Below are 16110 nucleotides of genomic sequence, written 5' to 3'. Positions count from 1 at the left end.
ATTTTCAAACAACCAGAAATCTCTACTGCATGTATAATAACAAATGATTCCCATAAATATTATGTGAGGGAAATCAGATGATCCAAAAGTAGAAAAAATAAAATGAAATCAGACAAGTAAAATACCCAATCACGGATCAGAGTCTACTGTATGAATTCTAAAATAAGATTTCATTATAAATGAAACTAAAATTTCATTATAGACACATTCTTCAAATAAACTGACAGGTTGCTATTCTTAGAAATATCACCAAAGTAAAGTGCCAAATACAGAATATATTAATAATAAAGGCTTTTCACAAGCTTTTTTTAAAATTTTTCATTAAAGGAATCTGTTATCAATGTTAGCAAATTGCAGCAACAGATATTCAGGCAAGTGAAAGAACTAAATATCAAAACATTGCTTGTTTCAGACAGCAAAGGGCAATTTCAAACTAAGTATAAATTTGAAATGTTAATTCATTTGATAAGTATAGGCACTACAAAACCTCAGTGTTTATACTTGACATCTATATTTGATTTTCAGATGTAATTTATGCACTCATCTGAATCCTGCCCACATGTTTATTAGTAGAGGCTGGTAACAAGTTGCATTCTACACAGTGTCAATCTGTAATTGCCCCCTGCTGATTCTCTCTTTGCAATAATTGGACAAACAATGAATCTTCCCCAATTAGTCCATTTGTTGTAATTAATGCATCCAATTCATCATAAGTGAAGGAAAGAAGCAAAAATACTATTTCACATTACAATGTTGAAAGGCAGTGTGACTATTTTTAAAGTCATAAAATATAAACTTTTTTTTTTTAAGAAACACTTAATCTGGTGAAATTTCTCCAATTTAGGGTCAATGCAAGACTCCAGCTTAAACTCCTTTGGGAAAACTAAGTTTTAAAAGGATTCTTTATTTTAGTTAATCCTTTAATTTGTGAAAGTAACATTGTATTGTATGCTCTTGGTTAACTTGGGACTATAAAAGACTTCGTGTTTAAGGACAGAAAGGATTTTTTTTTTAATTGAATTCACTGAATTGTTTCATATACTTAGGATATAAGTATTAGCTAAACATTAATCATAGTCCACATATGTACCAGCATAGTTTCTTATTCTTAAAAAATACTTTGCTTTTAAGAAAGAAAAGGCAGGCGCCTGGGTGGCTCAGTTGGTTAAGCATCGGACTCATGATTTTGGCTCATGTCATGAGCTCATGGTTCATGAGATGAAGCCCCCCATGTCCAGCTCTGCACTGACAGCATGGAGCCTGTTTGGAATTCTCTCTCTCTCTCTCTCTCTCTCTCTCTCTCTCCTCCCCTCCCCACTCACATGAACTCACTCACTCTGCCTCTCAAAATAAATAACTTAAAAAAAAAAGAAAATGGTGTTTATGCTAAAAAAAACATTGACAGAGTAGGAGCATTAAATCAAAAGCTTTACTTTAGTTGTTCTAAGATACATATTAACATCTATTGATTCCCACATCTAATACATTCCCACATATTAACATCTATTGAAATCGATTCATTTAATAATCAAATATATGCCATAGTTTTAACTTGCAATATTTTTTTTCTTTCTTACACATAAATTATTGGTGTGTCTTATTAATCAATGACATCTTAGATTCAATGAAATACATACAACACATTGTTTGGTAAGAACAGACCTTAGTAAGGTCTTACATTTTACATAAAGGTATACTTCTTAAAAATGGAACTGTAAATCTTCATTAAATTCATGATAACAAATAATGTATACTGTATCAATTCTTTCTGCAGATGAATGTTTCAGATTTTCACTGAGTTTAAGTTTAGATCTAAACAGTGAAATCAACAAAACATTTTACCGGGGCGCCTGGGTGGCTCAGTCGGTTAAGTGGCCGACTTCGGCTTGGGTCACGATCTCGCGGTATGTGAGTTCGAGCCCCGCATCGGGCTCTGTGCTGACTGCTCAGAGCCTGGAGCCCGTTTCAGATTCTGTGTCTCCCTCTCTCTCTGACCCTCCCCCGTTCATGCTCTGTCTCTCTCTGTCTCAAAAATAAATAAATGTTAAAAAAAAACAAAAAATTAAAAAAAAAAAACAAAAAACATTTTACCTGCTTGGCGTTTAAAAACTATAGAATTTCTATAGACTACTAATGGTATATGATTAATAATAAAAATACATAATAAATGTACACCATACATTTTTCAAAGTTTCATATGCCTAAAAATAATTAATTAATACATTTATATTTTATCCAAACATATCAAATTGTTACTATTTTGAATAAATTCAATCAGGGTCTTGTCACTTTATTAATAACATGGACTATAAAGTGATAATTCTCAATTTCTGATGATTCATTGTATTTTTCCCTCGGATTTTGTTTGTTCATTTTTTCCTCTATATATTTTGTTATTTAGATATAAATACATCTCTATAGACATGCATATGGACAAACTTACATTTAGTTTTGTTTAAAAAACACATACATACATATATGTGTGTGTGTGTATATATATATATATATATGATATTAGGCAATTAATAAATGTTATTTTCCCTCTTCCTTCTTGGAATTTCAAACTATAGCAAAAAAGGGCACAATATAATTTCAGAATTTAATTATGTTCATTTTCCTTTATAACATGACATCCTTAATTTCTACTTGAATATTTAGATGTTTTCTGCTTTAACTAAAGAGAAAGGCTACTTCTAGCACCTAACATCTAGCATACAGAAAGAATAACTATGGACGGCACAAAAAAGAAGACAGAAAGTTTAATCATGAAGGACTACTACTGATTAAAATTATGGGGCCACAAACATTGTTAAGTATCAAAATCATTCTACCTATATCAGTCCAATAATCTGTAATCTGTAATATAAAGAAGTATCCTAATTGGCAACACATAAACATAATTTAAATGTCAAAACTACAAACCACAAATTTAAAAATGCTTCAATCAAATCATGTGATATTCCTTTTAAATTTTTTAAAAAGTTATTTCAGAGAGAGAGAGAGAGAGAGAGAGAGAGAAAGAGAGAGAGAGAGAGAGAGAGAGAGAGAGAAAGAGAGAGAGAGAGAGAAAGAGAAAATATCCTAAGCAGGCTCCATGCTCAGGGCAGAGCCTGTCATGGGGCTTGATCCCGTGACCCTGAGATCATGACCTGAGCCGAAATCAAGAGTCAGATGCTCAACTGACTGAGCCACCCAGGTGCCCCAAATCATGTGATATTCTACCACACAATCTCAAATCACAAATAGAGCCGTAAGAAAATTCTACTTGAAGTCTTAGAATGGATTTATTTTATAATTTAACTTTCTACTGTTACTAAGCCATTAGTTATATTCCTGTGGTTTCAGTGAAGGACTAGTTTGCCATTTCTGTTTTTGATTTAACAACTCAAATTCATCCATTTGGTGCCATTTGATACTTAACCTTTCACTCATTTATCCATTCGACAAAATTCATTCTATTCCATTCATGGAGCATCTATTATGTGCCTACTATTACTAAAAAAAAATCTGATATTCTACATGAAAGAAAGGGAGCTTGTTAGAACCTGACTGCCAAGATCATGAACATTAAAATAGAAAAAGGTTGTTTCCTGCCCTACCTCACTCTTTATTTCACACCTGCCATTTCCATTTCAACTCACACTCTTCCCCATAATAGTGTGGGCAACCTTTCAAACTCCAGGCATATTTCAAACAAAATTTACCCCTCCTAAATGCTACTCTAGCTCCCTGATAAGCAGAAGAAGCATGCTCATATGAAACAGCCATTAGTAACCTATTACCCCTCTTAAAAATTAGCAACTGCTTTTGTTTGTCCATTTGATTTTTTTTTAAGTATATGTGCTACTAGATTGAGCACTCTCTGCTCGATTTTTTTAACTGGTCTCATTTAACTGGTCTCAGAGCCTTAATAGAGAATCTAGGCAGGAGAGTGAAAGTTTAGGCTTGAAAGAAGGGGCGTGGCTCATGGCCACAGCCTTCTCCCTAAATAGCTACGTGCTATTTATGCTTTCAGAAAACAATAATGGCTAACATTTATTAAATTCCAGGTACTGCTCCATATGCTTTAAATGTTATTAAATTATTTCATTCTCAAAATAACACAATGAGGCAAATACTATCATTATCCCCTTTTCACACAAGAGGAAACTAAAGCTTGAGAAGTTCAGTATCTGTCCAGGGTCACACTGCTTATAGGTGACAAAACGGGAATTTGTACAAATGTTCCTGGCTCCAAAGTCAAAGAACTATTTGCCCACTGTGCACTAGCCTAACTCACAGAGGTGTGAAGATTAAATGAGACTCTACAAAAGTGCTCTGAAAAGGATACTTTTTTCCTTGTGTTAAAAAATTCATCGACAAAAGTAGCAGAAATAATAAAAAGGTTTCAAGCACATTAGCAAGCAAGCAGAAGCAAAACAATGACACGCATGGGTTAAATAAACACCAATTCTGATTATATATCAACCATAACTTACTGTTTACAAATTTAGTTACTCTTAAAGTTTCTATTTCACACGCTGGTGGTTAAGCTCCAGCACACATTCCCTTCAACTTCATCTGATATCTATCATTTGATATTAGCAACAGCTAATTTTCTCAAACTAATAGAAAAATAAAACTTTTTCAAGCAAATGTTTAATATATCATGAAATACTGTTAATTAAAATTATGCAACTAAACTATTTAAATGATGACTTCACACAGAAATTAAAAACTTGGCAAATTCAAAATTTAAATAGCAGCTTACTGGAAAGCACAGTAGTGAAAATATTTCAGCTGACTAGAACAGGTAAGCTTCCATTTTACTTACTTGGCTGCAACTTATAAATTCCTCTATCAAAAGGATGTTCTTATATTCTCAACAAGTTTTTCTCTAGTAACTCCTCAGTGTCTTGCCACGTACTTATCTTTTCAGTACAATTCTCACCTATTTTCTCAAGAATGCTATCTCTAAAAACAATTACTAAATTGATCAATGCTGTGCAGTATTAAAATCATTTAATAATCTATTTCTAACAAAAATATAAATACCCCAGGATAAGTCAAGCATTCTACTGTGATATGTTACTACTCCCTACCACATTACATTTTCCAAAAATCCATGTTTCTCTATTATAATTATTTCCTAATGTCCCCTTATGTACATTGCTTTTCTTGAACCAGATTTACTTCTTGTATCTTTTGCCTCTAAAAGATACTATTCCCTCCTAAATTTAAAGTTACTGTAACTTTTGAAGTTTCTTTACCAGTTTCTCTTGGTTTGTGCATTATTTTTTGAATGCGCTTCCAAATAGTACACTACTTTGCCTATGTATCTGTTTAAGTTAAAACTGAAAAACTTTAATTATACTAACTCTTAATGCATTGAACGATTAAATACAGGGTTTCCTATTTAAAACTAGACAGAATATTGGAAAAATCAGATGCTTTCATGCCCAAACCACTAAATATAAAAGGAGTAAATATTTAACTTTCAAATTTCATTTTAGCTGTCTGCAAATAAAATGCAAAATCACAAATATTAATCACTGCTCTATTACGGCAAGAGAGCCCATGTTATTTAATGGTTGGGATGGAAAGGCATCAAGCCATAACAATATAATTCAGTTTGGTGACAGCATTTAAAATGCTGAGAATCAATGTCTTCCAAATTTTTGTCAGTTCTCGGTATCTATACAGTGTATCAGTAATTTCTTACGCAAATGAAGATTTTCATAATAAACAAATTCTTTACTGTGTACTCTTTTGTGTGGAAAAAAAACAGGTTGAACACCTTATCTAAAATTTCACATAAAGCCTTCAAAAATGACCAAATATTTCTGCAAAAATAACTCTAAACTGTTGGCCCTGGGTTATTTTTACCCTTGCATGCAAAAACTTGCGTATAATACATATATTAACATTTATTACATTTTATTTTTGAAAATGTATTAGATAAGTCATCAGATAAAAACACTGAGCATTAATGTACCCTCCTAGAGCAATTCCTTGTCCTTATAATTCTCTTGGAGCATTAATCCTCACCTGGCCTCTTTATTACATAAAGTAAATCAGAGAGAAAGTGAGGGAGTAAACCAGGGAGAGCTGAACACTGCTCATCGTTGATTTACGTGGTCTTGGTTTTCCTGCTATTCCATTTAGTCCAAAGTTGTGGGTTTTTGAGAAAATACTGTATTTCACGTTTCCAATCTATAAGGTGCCCAATGAAGTACAACCAAGAGGTAAAGAAACCTGATAAAAATATTTCAGTGCACTTCCTACTAAGGAAGTGAATTTGGAACTGGCACAGCAATGGGTTTGGTTTTGTTTTCCTTTTTCTGTTCTATGTATGCAATGTTCTCCTATTTTAAATTTCTTTTACTAATATTAATGTACAGAAAGCTATGTTGAGAGAAGATTAAAACGCAGTAAGTCTTAATTACTCAATTCATTCAAAAAGGAAATAAGGTACACATAGTATCTAACCACTTGAAACTTCAAAGTAGGAGTAAAATACATCACACGCAAATCAAAAGTAAAAGATGAGACAGACTGCACTTTGACAAAAAAATTCAAAAGAATTACATTGATTTCGAAACCAACTTACCCAATTTTTGTCTTCTCTTTCAACTTTGAACAAGTTTTTGTTTTTTTGCTCTCTTTGTCCTTTGGCTTGGATTTCATCCGTCTACCTTTCTTTTCCTCTTTTCCTTCAACTGAAGCACTAGGAAAGTTCTCAGGACTCATTACTCGTGGAATATTGCGTTCCCCACGCTCCTTTGCTTTTGCTATGGCCTCTGATATTATCCGATTAGCCTTTTCTTGCTTGCTTTCTGATTCCACTTTTTTTCTCTGTTTCTTCTCAGACATGATCCTCACCTGGGTATTCTGCAACTTAGTGTATGTCCCAGAACCGTCACTCTTCTTGGAAGATGGAGGCTAGAGAAATCAGAATACTTTTTACACAACATGCCAAAGTACAGCTAAACGATTAACATAAATATTTGAACATTTAAAGTTATGCTCAACGAAGTAAAATACGTGAGCCGACATGTGAGTGCTACAAACAAATGTAAAATTATAACATTTTGCTGATCTAGAAATTAGTGTTGGTATATAAAAAAGATCCACTACTGCTTTTAAAAACGGTTAAAGAAGGATAACGTAGATTCACTGATATTTTCACAGCATTCTTGATTAGTCAGCTGATTCAAATTTTGTCCTGTAAATACTCTGTACATTTGAAATAAAAGTCTTTTCTTTCCTTTTCACTCCAGAACTGTGGAATTTATTGACAAATTTAAAATAGCAATTTTGATTTAGAATACTCCTTATAGTTTATTATTTTTAGAAATACAAAGCTTCTCTGCTTTACAAGAAATTAGAACTAGAACCCAAAATCATTTAAATCATTTTTTTAATGTGCAATCTATGCAGCAACATAGCTAGTTAGTAAACAGACATTCCCATACTTAAAATTAGAGAAAGTTTTAGTTTTTCCGTGAAAGAGTTAAATGTGGATTTTTTTTTTCCTCTCTCTAGATCATAATTATTTTGCTCAAGCAATTCTGGAAAAAAAAAAACAAGTTTTACAGTTTTACGTTAAAATTATTAATATTTTAGCAGTATCACAGGAAGCAGATCAACAGCATTTAAAAAAGAATACCCTCTTCAAACACGCATTCATCCACATATACTTAGATCACAGTTTTGTTATGTTCTTACCCGTAAACATGCCTCTGACTATAGCAAAGGAAAAAACCACCAGGAATTTCCAAACACATTTTCATGCTGATTCCAGTGTGCTTCACTGGATATCTTTTCTATACCTGCCTCATCAAAGGTTTCATAGCAGTGCTGCAGCACTGGGAAAGGAAGGAGGGTTTAGAACGCTCACTAAAATGCCACCTTAAGGCCTACAGGCTATAACAAATAACCAAGACTCGAGAAAACAGCAACAAGCTCAAGATGGCGATGCAGTACGACTCCCGCAGCAGCAGCCAGTAATAAGGAAGGTTATTCAATCCCATTAGCCTTTTAGCCCAAAGAACCCCTCCTCCTCCCACTCATTCAGGCTTTCACTTACCCTTCCTCTTGGCCTCTTCACTGAAGACATTTTTGGCGTCAGACAAAGGCTTGCCCTCTGCTTTTTCACCACCCCAGGCAGTGCTCAAGAAAAAAGCATTGAAAGAAGATTCCTAAATGGCCTATTTAGCAAGCTGCAACCAAGAGATGCACAACCCTCCACAAACACACATTGTGATTTATCAACACATTTCTGCCTTGGCAAGTTTATATCCACTGTTCATCCTATTTAGATATGAAAAAGGCTATAAACCCCTCCTAAAAAGCTGGGTTTCCTCAATAGCTGTAAGCAGATAGCCAGATTCCAACAAAGCACAGAAAGAAATGAATGCACAAAGCATCAAAATGCATCAGCATGAATATTAGAGATGTCGTTAAAAATACTGACTCCTTCTGCGGAAGTAGGCCAGCAGATGGTGCTACCAGTTATTATTCCATTAGACTCTGCAATTTAACCCCCAATGGACTGTTCTTCCCTCCATGTAACACATTAACTCTCACTCTGCCATTTCCTGCAGTAAAGTTTTAGAAAATATACGTAAAAGCTGATTTTACAAGGACATCTGAAAACTCAAACTGTGGTGAAATGGCTTTATGCAGCTATCAATATTAAAAAAAAAAAAAAAAAAGAATCCAATGCAATTTTTACTGGAGAAAAATACTTTTCTCCAGAACACCATAAAATACTGGAACTAGGAGAACAGCTAAAGACCAGCAAGGGTTAAAGAGCAGGTCACACATAACAAGTGACTTCTCGTTAAGAAATTAGGTGAGTTCTCTTCGGATTCTTGTAACAAAAGCTAACACTGTGATTTTTAAAACAGACAAATGAGGCTATTTTCATTTAAATTCTAAAGAGAAGTTTAAGATTTTGAAAAGAACACACGAGAGCTGCCTATATGCCCACAGAGAGCAAATAACAACACTTAAATTTTTTCCGTATTTAAACCTGGAAAAATATACTAATGAATATTTCTAACATCAAAAACACATGAAATTCCTGACCTTGACTCCTCATGTTCTATTTTAAATGAACTGCTGAGTTTTTTGGATTAAATTTTGGTTTTAGTCCCTTGCTAAAAATAAATAACAAGTCTTCCTGAATTTCAGCAATACAGCTTCTCTTTCTATAAAAAACTGAGGCTGAAATAATAAGAAATGCCCTTAAGTACCTAAAACAAAATTTTCACTGCTTTATTTTTTTTTTTTTTTAATTTTTTTTCAACGTTTTTTATTTATTTTGGGGACAGAGAGAGACAGAGCATGAACGGGGAAGGGGCAGAGAGAGAGGGAGACACAGAATCGGAAACAGGCTCCAGGCTCCGAGCCATCAGCCCAGAGCCTGACGCGGGGCTCGAACTCACGGACCGCGAGATCGTGACCTGGCTGAAGTCGGACGCTTAACCGACTGCGCCACCCAGGCGCCCCTCACTGCTTTAAAATTCAAGTTTACTTCTTTCATTAATACCATTTTTTTTTTCAGTCGGTCTTGGCAAGTTATCTGATATTTCTATCAAAGAACAATTTTTGTTTTTTTTCCCTTTTAAACCAAAGGTCTCAACACAGAGTAATATTATATGACTGATCACGAATTAAGACCAACTGGAAGGCAGGGGAGGAAATTAAGGTTTACAGAACCAGGAAAGGCAAGGAGAGGATCGGACTGCCCTGAGGAGTCATCTACACAAAAATCACAATGACCAACAGTAAGGGCTTATTACTTACTGAGTGCTTACTAAGTTCAAGGCACTACTCCAAGCATCTTTCACCTAACAACTAACTTAATCCTGAACAATAGTAGGGTAATAGTGATAATGGAAAGGAGAGGAGTAGCAAATGATAGATACACTCTTAGAGCAGTATCGCAAAAAGTTAGAACGACCTGAGAGCAAGCAAGAAAAATCATAATGGTAACAGTAATGGTAAGAGCTAACACTTATTTAATCCTTACTGTGTTCCAGGCACTACTCTTCATATTACACATATAGCAACTCCATTAATCTTCAAAACAACCCTGTGAGCCATGCACTTGCAGCTGAGGATACTGAGGCATGAAGAAATAATTCCCTCCAGATCACACGGCTGCTGACTGATAAAGCAGGGATCAAAAGGCAAAGAACTCACTAGGAAAACCATACTCCTAACCACTATATGGTATCATATGTGGTTCAAATATCATAATTTACACAGATTAATCTGAATACAAAGAAACTAAGTGACTTTCTCAAAATTGCAGAGACACTAGTAATACAGCTAGAATGAAATTAATTTTTCCCAGTGCCGTTTCCAAGACGTAGAGATCAACCAGATATGGGTGGGTGAAGAGCAGAAAGGATCAATGCTTGGCTTCTAGACCAAGGCAAGGTATGAGAAGGTAAAAGAAATAGGAAGTCTAGGCAAGAAAGGATGTATAGATGTGTGTGGTTAAGTTTAAAAGCTCTAGTAACTGAAAATTTGAGACTGGATCCTCAGAGAGGGTAGGGTTGGAAAAGATGATGTCAATTCTCTCTCTGTTTTCTTTCAATATCTTTAACTCACTGACACTATCCTCAGAACCTAAGATGATTTCCAAAATATATCACTTCTCCCATTAAAGTTTTTCAACAGATTCTATTCCTTGACTCAAAATCCCAATTGTTTAACAATAAATCTTAACAGTGGACAGTAATAGAGAAGTCCATGGTCATATATTTCTTCTGCTATTAGAATGCAATATTTTAAAATGATATTCCCACAGAACATCAATTACTGAGGTGTTAAGTAACTGAACATTTTTATTTATTTTTTTTTTTAATTTTTTTTTTAATGTTTTTTATTTATTTTTGGGACAGAGAGAGACAGAGCATGAACGGGCGGGAGAGGGGCAGAGAGAGAGGGAGACACAGAATCGGAAACAGGCTCCAGGCTCCGAGCCATCAGCCCAGAGCCTGACGCGGGGCTCGAACTCACGGACCGCGAGATCGTGACCTGGCTGAAGTCGGAGGCTTAACCGACTGCGCCACCCAGGCGCCCCTAACTGAACATTTTTAATGTAGGTCATTTCTCAATTCACACATATACACAAACATACAAAAGGATAGCTGATGTGCTTTTTTTAATGTCATACAGTCTTTCTCTTTTCCCTTATATAGGCACTCATCAAATTCTGTCAAGTCCACTTAATTATATTTTGTTCTATTTTCCTCCTCATCCCAACAGCTTTGCTGTATCAATTTCCCACTTGTTATGGTTACACTGTAGTTATACAGAAAAATATCTTCCTTATCTTTGGTGATGATAAAACATTAGGTCTGCAATCTACTCTCCAATTCTTTACAAAGTCAAAGAATTTCTTTGTATTTCACTTGTGATTCTTCTGTAAGTTTGTCATAGTTTCAAAATATTTTTTTAACACAAGTTGTTTAAAAATCAAAAATAAAGGCAAAGATCTTGCTCCCACAAAATCCATACGGTAAAGGACAAAAAAACATAAAAAAGAAGGCACATATACTAATATCATATCTAAATGTTTATAAGACAAAGAAGTCATAGCAAAACATAAAGATGATCTCATATGTGATATATTATGCTGATAGCAACTGAAAGGAATATATGGAGCATCCTGTATATCATATTTCAGTACTGGGGAAACTCAAGGATTTATGGTATGAGTGTTTTTCAAACCACAGGTCATTACCTAATATCAACTCATGATATAAACTTAGTGGGTCCAGATGAAATAGAACAGAATGAAAAAGTATGGCGTATAGCCTTTATGAATGCTACATGCTACAAAATTTAAAAGTTTTCATACCACCTATTACATCTTTTTCCTTCCTGAGAGAAAGAAGCAAAAGAATTTGTTCAGAAATTAGAGGCATTAAAATCTGAGGGGTGGGGGAGTCAGATCTTTCCTCTCTTGATGGAATGATTTTCCCAAACACTCACCCAACCCACATTCCAATGGGAATTTTTCCATTTCAAATATTTTAGTTGTAGATAAATAATTTAGATTATTGAATTACCAGTGTGTAGACGCGAGTGGAAATTATAAATTTCCAAAAAAGAAGGGGAGAATGGTCACATGGCTACTATGCATGTACTACAGAACACAGGCTCCTTTATTGGAGGAAATACATATATTTCTATTTCATATATTTTTAAAACAGTATGAAGGAATAAAAGGTCTCAAATAATAAAACAGATACAATTCCTTACTAAGAATAAAACACAGAACAAGGAATTTTTCAACAACACAGGCAAAACTGCATTATAGCTAAAAATCTTCCAACCTTTCTCAGAAGAGAGGGTTGTTAGGCTCCAGAACTGGGGAGGGGGGGGGGGGGGGGTGGATGGAGGTTCCAATGGAAGACTATATAAAATAGAATAGAGATAGCAAGTATTGAGCAAAAATGAATGTTATTGCCTAGAAACACAATGTAGAAATAACAGAAGAGAGGCAGTTAGGGAAACCCCAAAACACCAAGTTCAAGGGGTTGGTGGATGAAGAGGAGCTAACTGAAGGAAAACAAAAAGAAACTAAAGAATGGTAAGTATTAGCATAAGAGTGGTGTCCTGGAAGCCAAGAGATCTCGAGTTAAAAATTTTGCAGTCAAGGGGCACTTGGGTTAAATATACCACTCTTTTTTTTTTTTTTTTTTTTTTAATGTTTTATTTTTGAGAGAGAGAGAGAGAGAGGGAGTGAGCACGGGAGGGGCAGAGAAAGAGGGAGACACAGAATGCGAAGCAGGCCCCAGGCTCTGAGCTGTCAGCAGAGTCCAATGCAGGGCTCAAACCCACAAACTGCAAGATCATGACCTGAACCGAGTCTGGATGCCTAACCAACTGAGCCACCCAGGTGCCCCAAGCATCCAACTCTTGATTTCAGCTCAGGTCATGATCTCATGGTTTGTGAGTTCAAGCCTCATGTCGGGGTATGTGCTGACAGCACGGAGCCTGCTTGGGATTCTCTCTCTCCTCCTCTCTCTTTGCCCCTCTCCCCTCTTTCTGTCTCTCTCAAAATAAATAAACATTAAAAAAATTCTGCTGTCAAAAGGAAAGTATAATATAGTAATTTGATATTATAAAGAATTTATAAGGCATTTTAGTTCTCTTAACTTGTTTATGATAAGCCAGTTTGCTAGTTATAATAATTATTTAAATATTCATATAAAACCAACATTCTAAAAATAAATTTAAAGTTAATTTTAGTATAATATGTGTCAAACATTAATGTGATGACTTCTTTTGGTCTTTTTATTTATTATACACAACATTTTTTCCGCAAGCTACCGATAGTTTCTTTTAAAGAGAAATGGGGAAAAACTGACATAAAAGCAAATTATAATCTGTTAAAGTCTTTTTCTGAGTTTTACCCTTAAATGTTTTCAGAGTTTTTGATAGAAGTGAAGCAATTATTTTACTTTGCTTTTCCTCACATCTGTGAAGTGCCATGTTCACAAACTAAAAAAGGCCTACTCTTATGACTTGTGTTGGTACCTACGTCTCCACTTTTAGCTAACCACAACATTCTTTTTTTAGTGTCATAAATCTTGCATTTTACATTGAAAAGGTAATACTATTAAAAGTATTGCCTTTATTTTAATCATCCACATAGCAATTCAGGCAAATAGTACATATTCATAAAAGTTATTTTTTTTCTAAATAAAAATTTGTTTTGTGACTTACAGGAAACACAGAGAGAGAGGAACATGTTAGAGGATATCACGGGGGTGCAATCAGCAAAATCCAGAATGTGGGAAACTATAGACAAATGACTCCATCTCTTCCACAAAGGAACAAAATGAAGGGGAACCACAAATTTAAAAGAGATTTAAGGGGGCGCCTGGGTGGCTGAGTCAGTTAAGCATCCGACTTCGGCTCAGGTCATGATCTTGTGGTTCATGAGTGGCTCTGTGCTGACAGCTGGGAGCCTGGAGCCTGTTTTGGCTTCTGTGTCTCCCTCACTCTCTGCCCCACCCCCACTCACAGTCTGTCTCTGTCTCTCTCTCTCTCTCAAAAATAAATTAATTAAAAAATATTTAAAATAAATAAAAGAGATTCAGGCTAAATGATAAAACAGAGAAAAAGAGACACTTAAAATACATATTAGCCAAATGTAATGAGTAGCCCTTGTTTTGATAGTGACCTATAAAAAAAAGTATAAAAATAAATTTATTATAGTAGGGAATTTTAACTTTGACCAGGCATTTGATTACAGTTATTTATTAGGTGTTAAACTGATTTTGCAATGGTGTTTTATTTTTGTTTTTTAAAATGTTTATCTATTATTTACTTTGAGAGAGTGAGTGAGCAGGAGAGGGGCAGAGAGAGAGAGGGAGACAGAGAATCCAAAGCAGGCTCCACACTGTCAGCACAGGGCCTGATGCAGGGCTTGAACCCATGTAACAGTGATATCATGACCTGAGCTGAAAGCAAGAGTCAGACACTTACCCAACTGAGCCACTCAGGTGCCCTTGCAGTGGTGTTTTAAAGACAAAAAAATTCTGTCTTTTAGATAATAATTTGAAATATTTACAGATGACGTGATATGATTGAGATATGCTTCAAAATAATCCATGTAGGAGGTGGGAATGATAATTAGAGGATCGTACAGATAAAACAGTGCCCTATAAATTGATGGCTATTGTAGCTAGGTGATGCATAGTCTACTTTGGTGCACACTTGAAATATTATGTAATAAAGAAATTTAAAAAGTTATATTCAGGGAATAACAAGTAGCGTGGCATAACAAGAAAAGGAGGTGCGTGTAGAAGAATCATGAGCAACAAGGGCTGAAAGGTAATGGGTTAGATCATCAAAGGTGTAACAAGTTAATGCTAAAATATCTGGACTTTGTCTTTATGCTGAAGGAATGAGGTAATCAATAAATGATTACATACAGAGAAGTAAGGGGATCCAAGTTTTAGATTTAGGGTTGCTAAGTGGTTTCAATAAAAATACCTGAATACTTGATGAAAAAGTCTATTTATTTATGAAAAATTTATTTATAAAAAGGCCATTCATAATACGAAAACAAGTAATATTTAACTTTTATATTAGTGTGTACTCCTTTTTCAATGCTGTATTGTTTAAAAGTTCAACTTCTGTGAGGCACCTGGGCGGCTCCGTCAATGAGGCCTCTGACTCTTGATTTTGGCTCAGGTCATGATTTCATGGTTCATGAGACTGAATCCCCCGTTGCACTCTGAGCTGACAGCATGGAGCCTGCTTGGGATTCTCCCTTTCCCTCTCTCTCTCTGCCCTCCCCTGCTCGTGCTTTCTCTTTCTCAAAATATATAAATAAACTCAAAAAAAAAAAAAAAGGTTCATTTTCTTCCAGATAAATCAAAAAGTGTATTTTAAAAACCTCACCAAGTTTACTACTTCCTTAACATTAAATATGCTAAATTCATCAGTCTATAAATTAGCCATGACACTACAAGCTATTCTCAACATAATGTTGTGATTAAGGCATTGGCTCTGAAGTCAGCCAGACCTGGGTTTTAGTCCCAGTTTCATCATTTACTTGGGCCTCTGCTTCCTCATCTGTAAAAGAGAAATATATCAGTATCTGCCTTGTGATACCAGGACTGTAGTGAGACCTAACAGATAACGTGCTTACTATGGTGTCTGGCAAACAAATACTCAGAGACTTCCGACATTACCATCGTTACTACTGTAATGTGACACTCTGCCCACCTCAGCGTATCAATCATATCGGATATGTGATGTCAGTATATCTTATCACTTACTAGGGATGTTGTTTCAATTCCTTCGTTAAAGTGGTATCTACCATGATTCTCTACTATAAACCTGTCCTTTTAGAATTAATATGTATCTTATTACTATACAAGACTATACAAATACCTTATTTCTCATATACATCTGCCTAGTAATTTTAACATGCATTGATGGTTCCTGCCTGTAACAATTATTATGGTATTTGCCTAATGCAAATTTTCTATTGTTATCATTCCTCCCACATTTTCAATTGGAATTCTACTGTAAATAAAAGCTGTCTCTTCTATTTACTCATTCAATTATTTATATATAGTATACACT

General features: G+C 34.9%; 1 protein-coding gene across 12 annotated transcripts in view; it reads right to left on the bottom strand.

Annotated features, from left to right (window-relative positions):
- The window catches only part of CHD9 (chromodomain helicase DNA binding protein 9), a 237295-nt gene that overhangs the window by 103540 nt on the left and 117645 nt on the right, over nucleotides 1-16110 (bottom strand). For 8 of the 12 annotated variants that reach the window (XM_058707433.1, XM_058707437.1, XM_058707432.1 and 5 more), the window contains one exon: nucleotides 6590-6921. In XM_058707433.1, coding sequence (XP_058563416.1) covers nucleotides 6590-6921 — 332 coding nt within the window. Of the gene's footprint in view, nucleotides 1-6589; nucleotides 6922-7707; nucleotides 7980-8068; nucleotides 8438-16110 lie in introns of those variants that run through there. The other 4 variants (XM_058707439.1, XM_058707441.1, XM_058707442.1 and 1 more) reach the window with 3 other exon arrangements.

The sequence above is a fragment of the Neofelis nebulosa genome, chromosome 17 (genome assembly GCF_028018385.1).
Source record: "Neofelis nebulosa isolate mNeoNeb1 chromosome 17, mNeoNeb1.pri, whole genome shotgun sequence".
Taxonomy (NCBI): Eukaryota; Metazoa; Chordata; class Mammalia; order Carnivora; family Felidae; genus Neofelis; species Neofelis nebulosa.
This window is presented reverse-complemented; position numbering and strand designations above follow the sequence as displayed.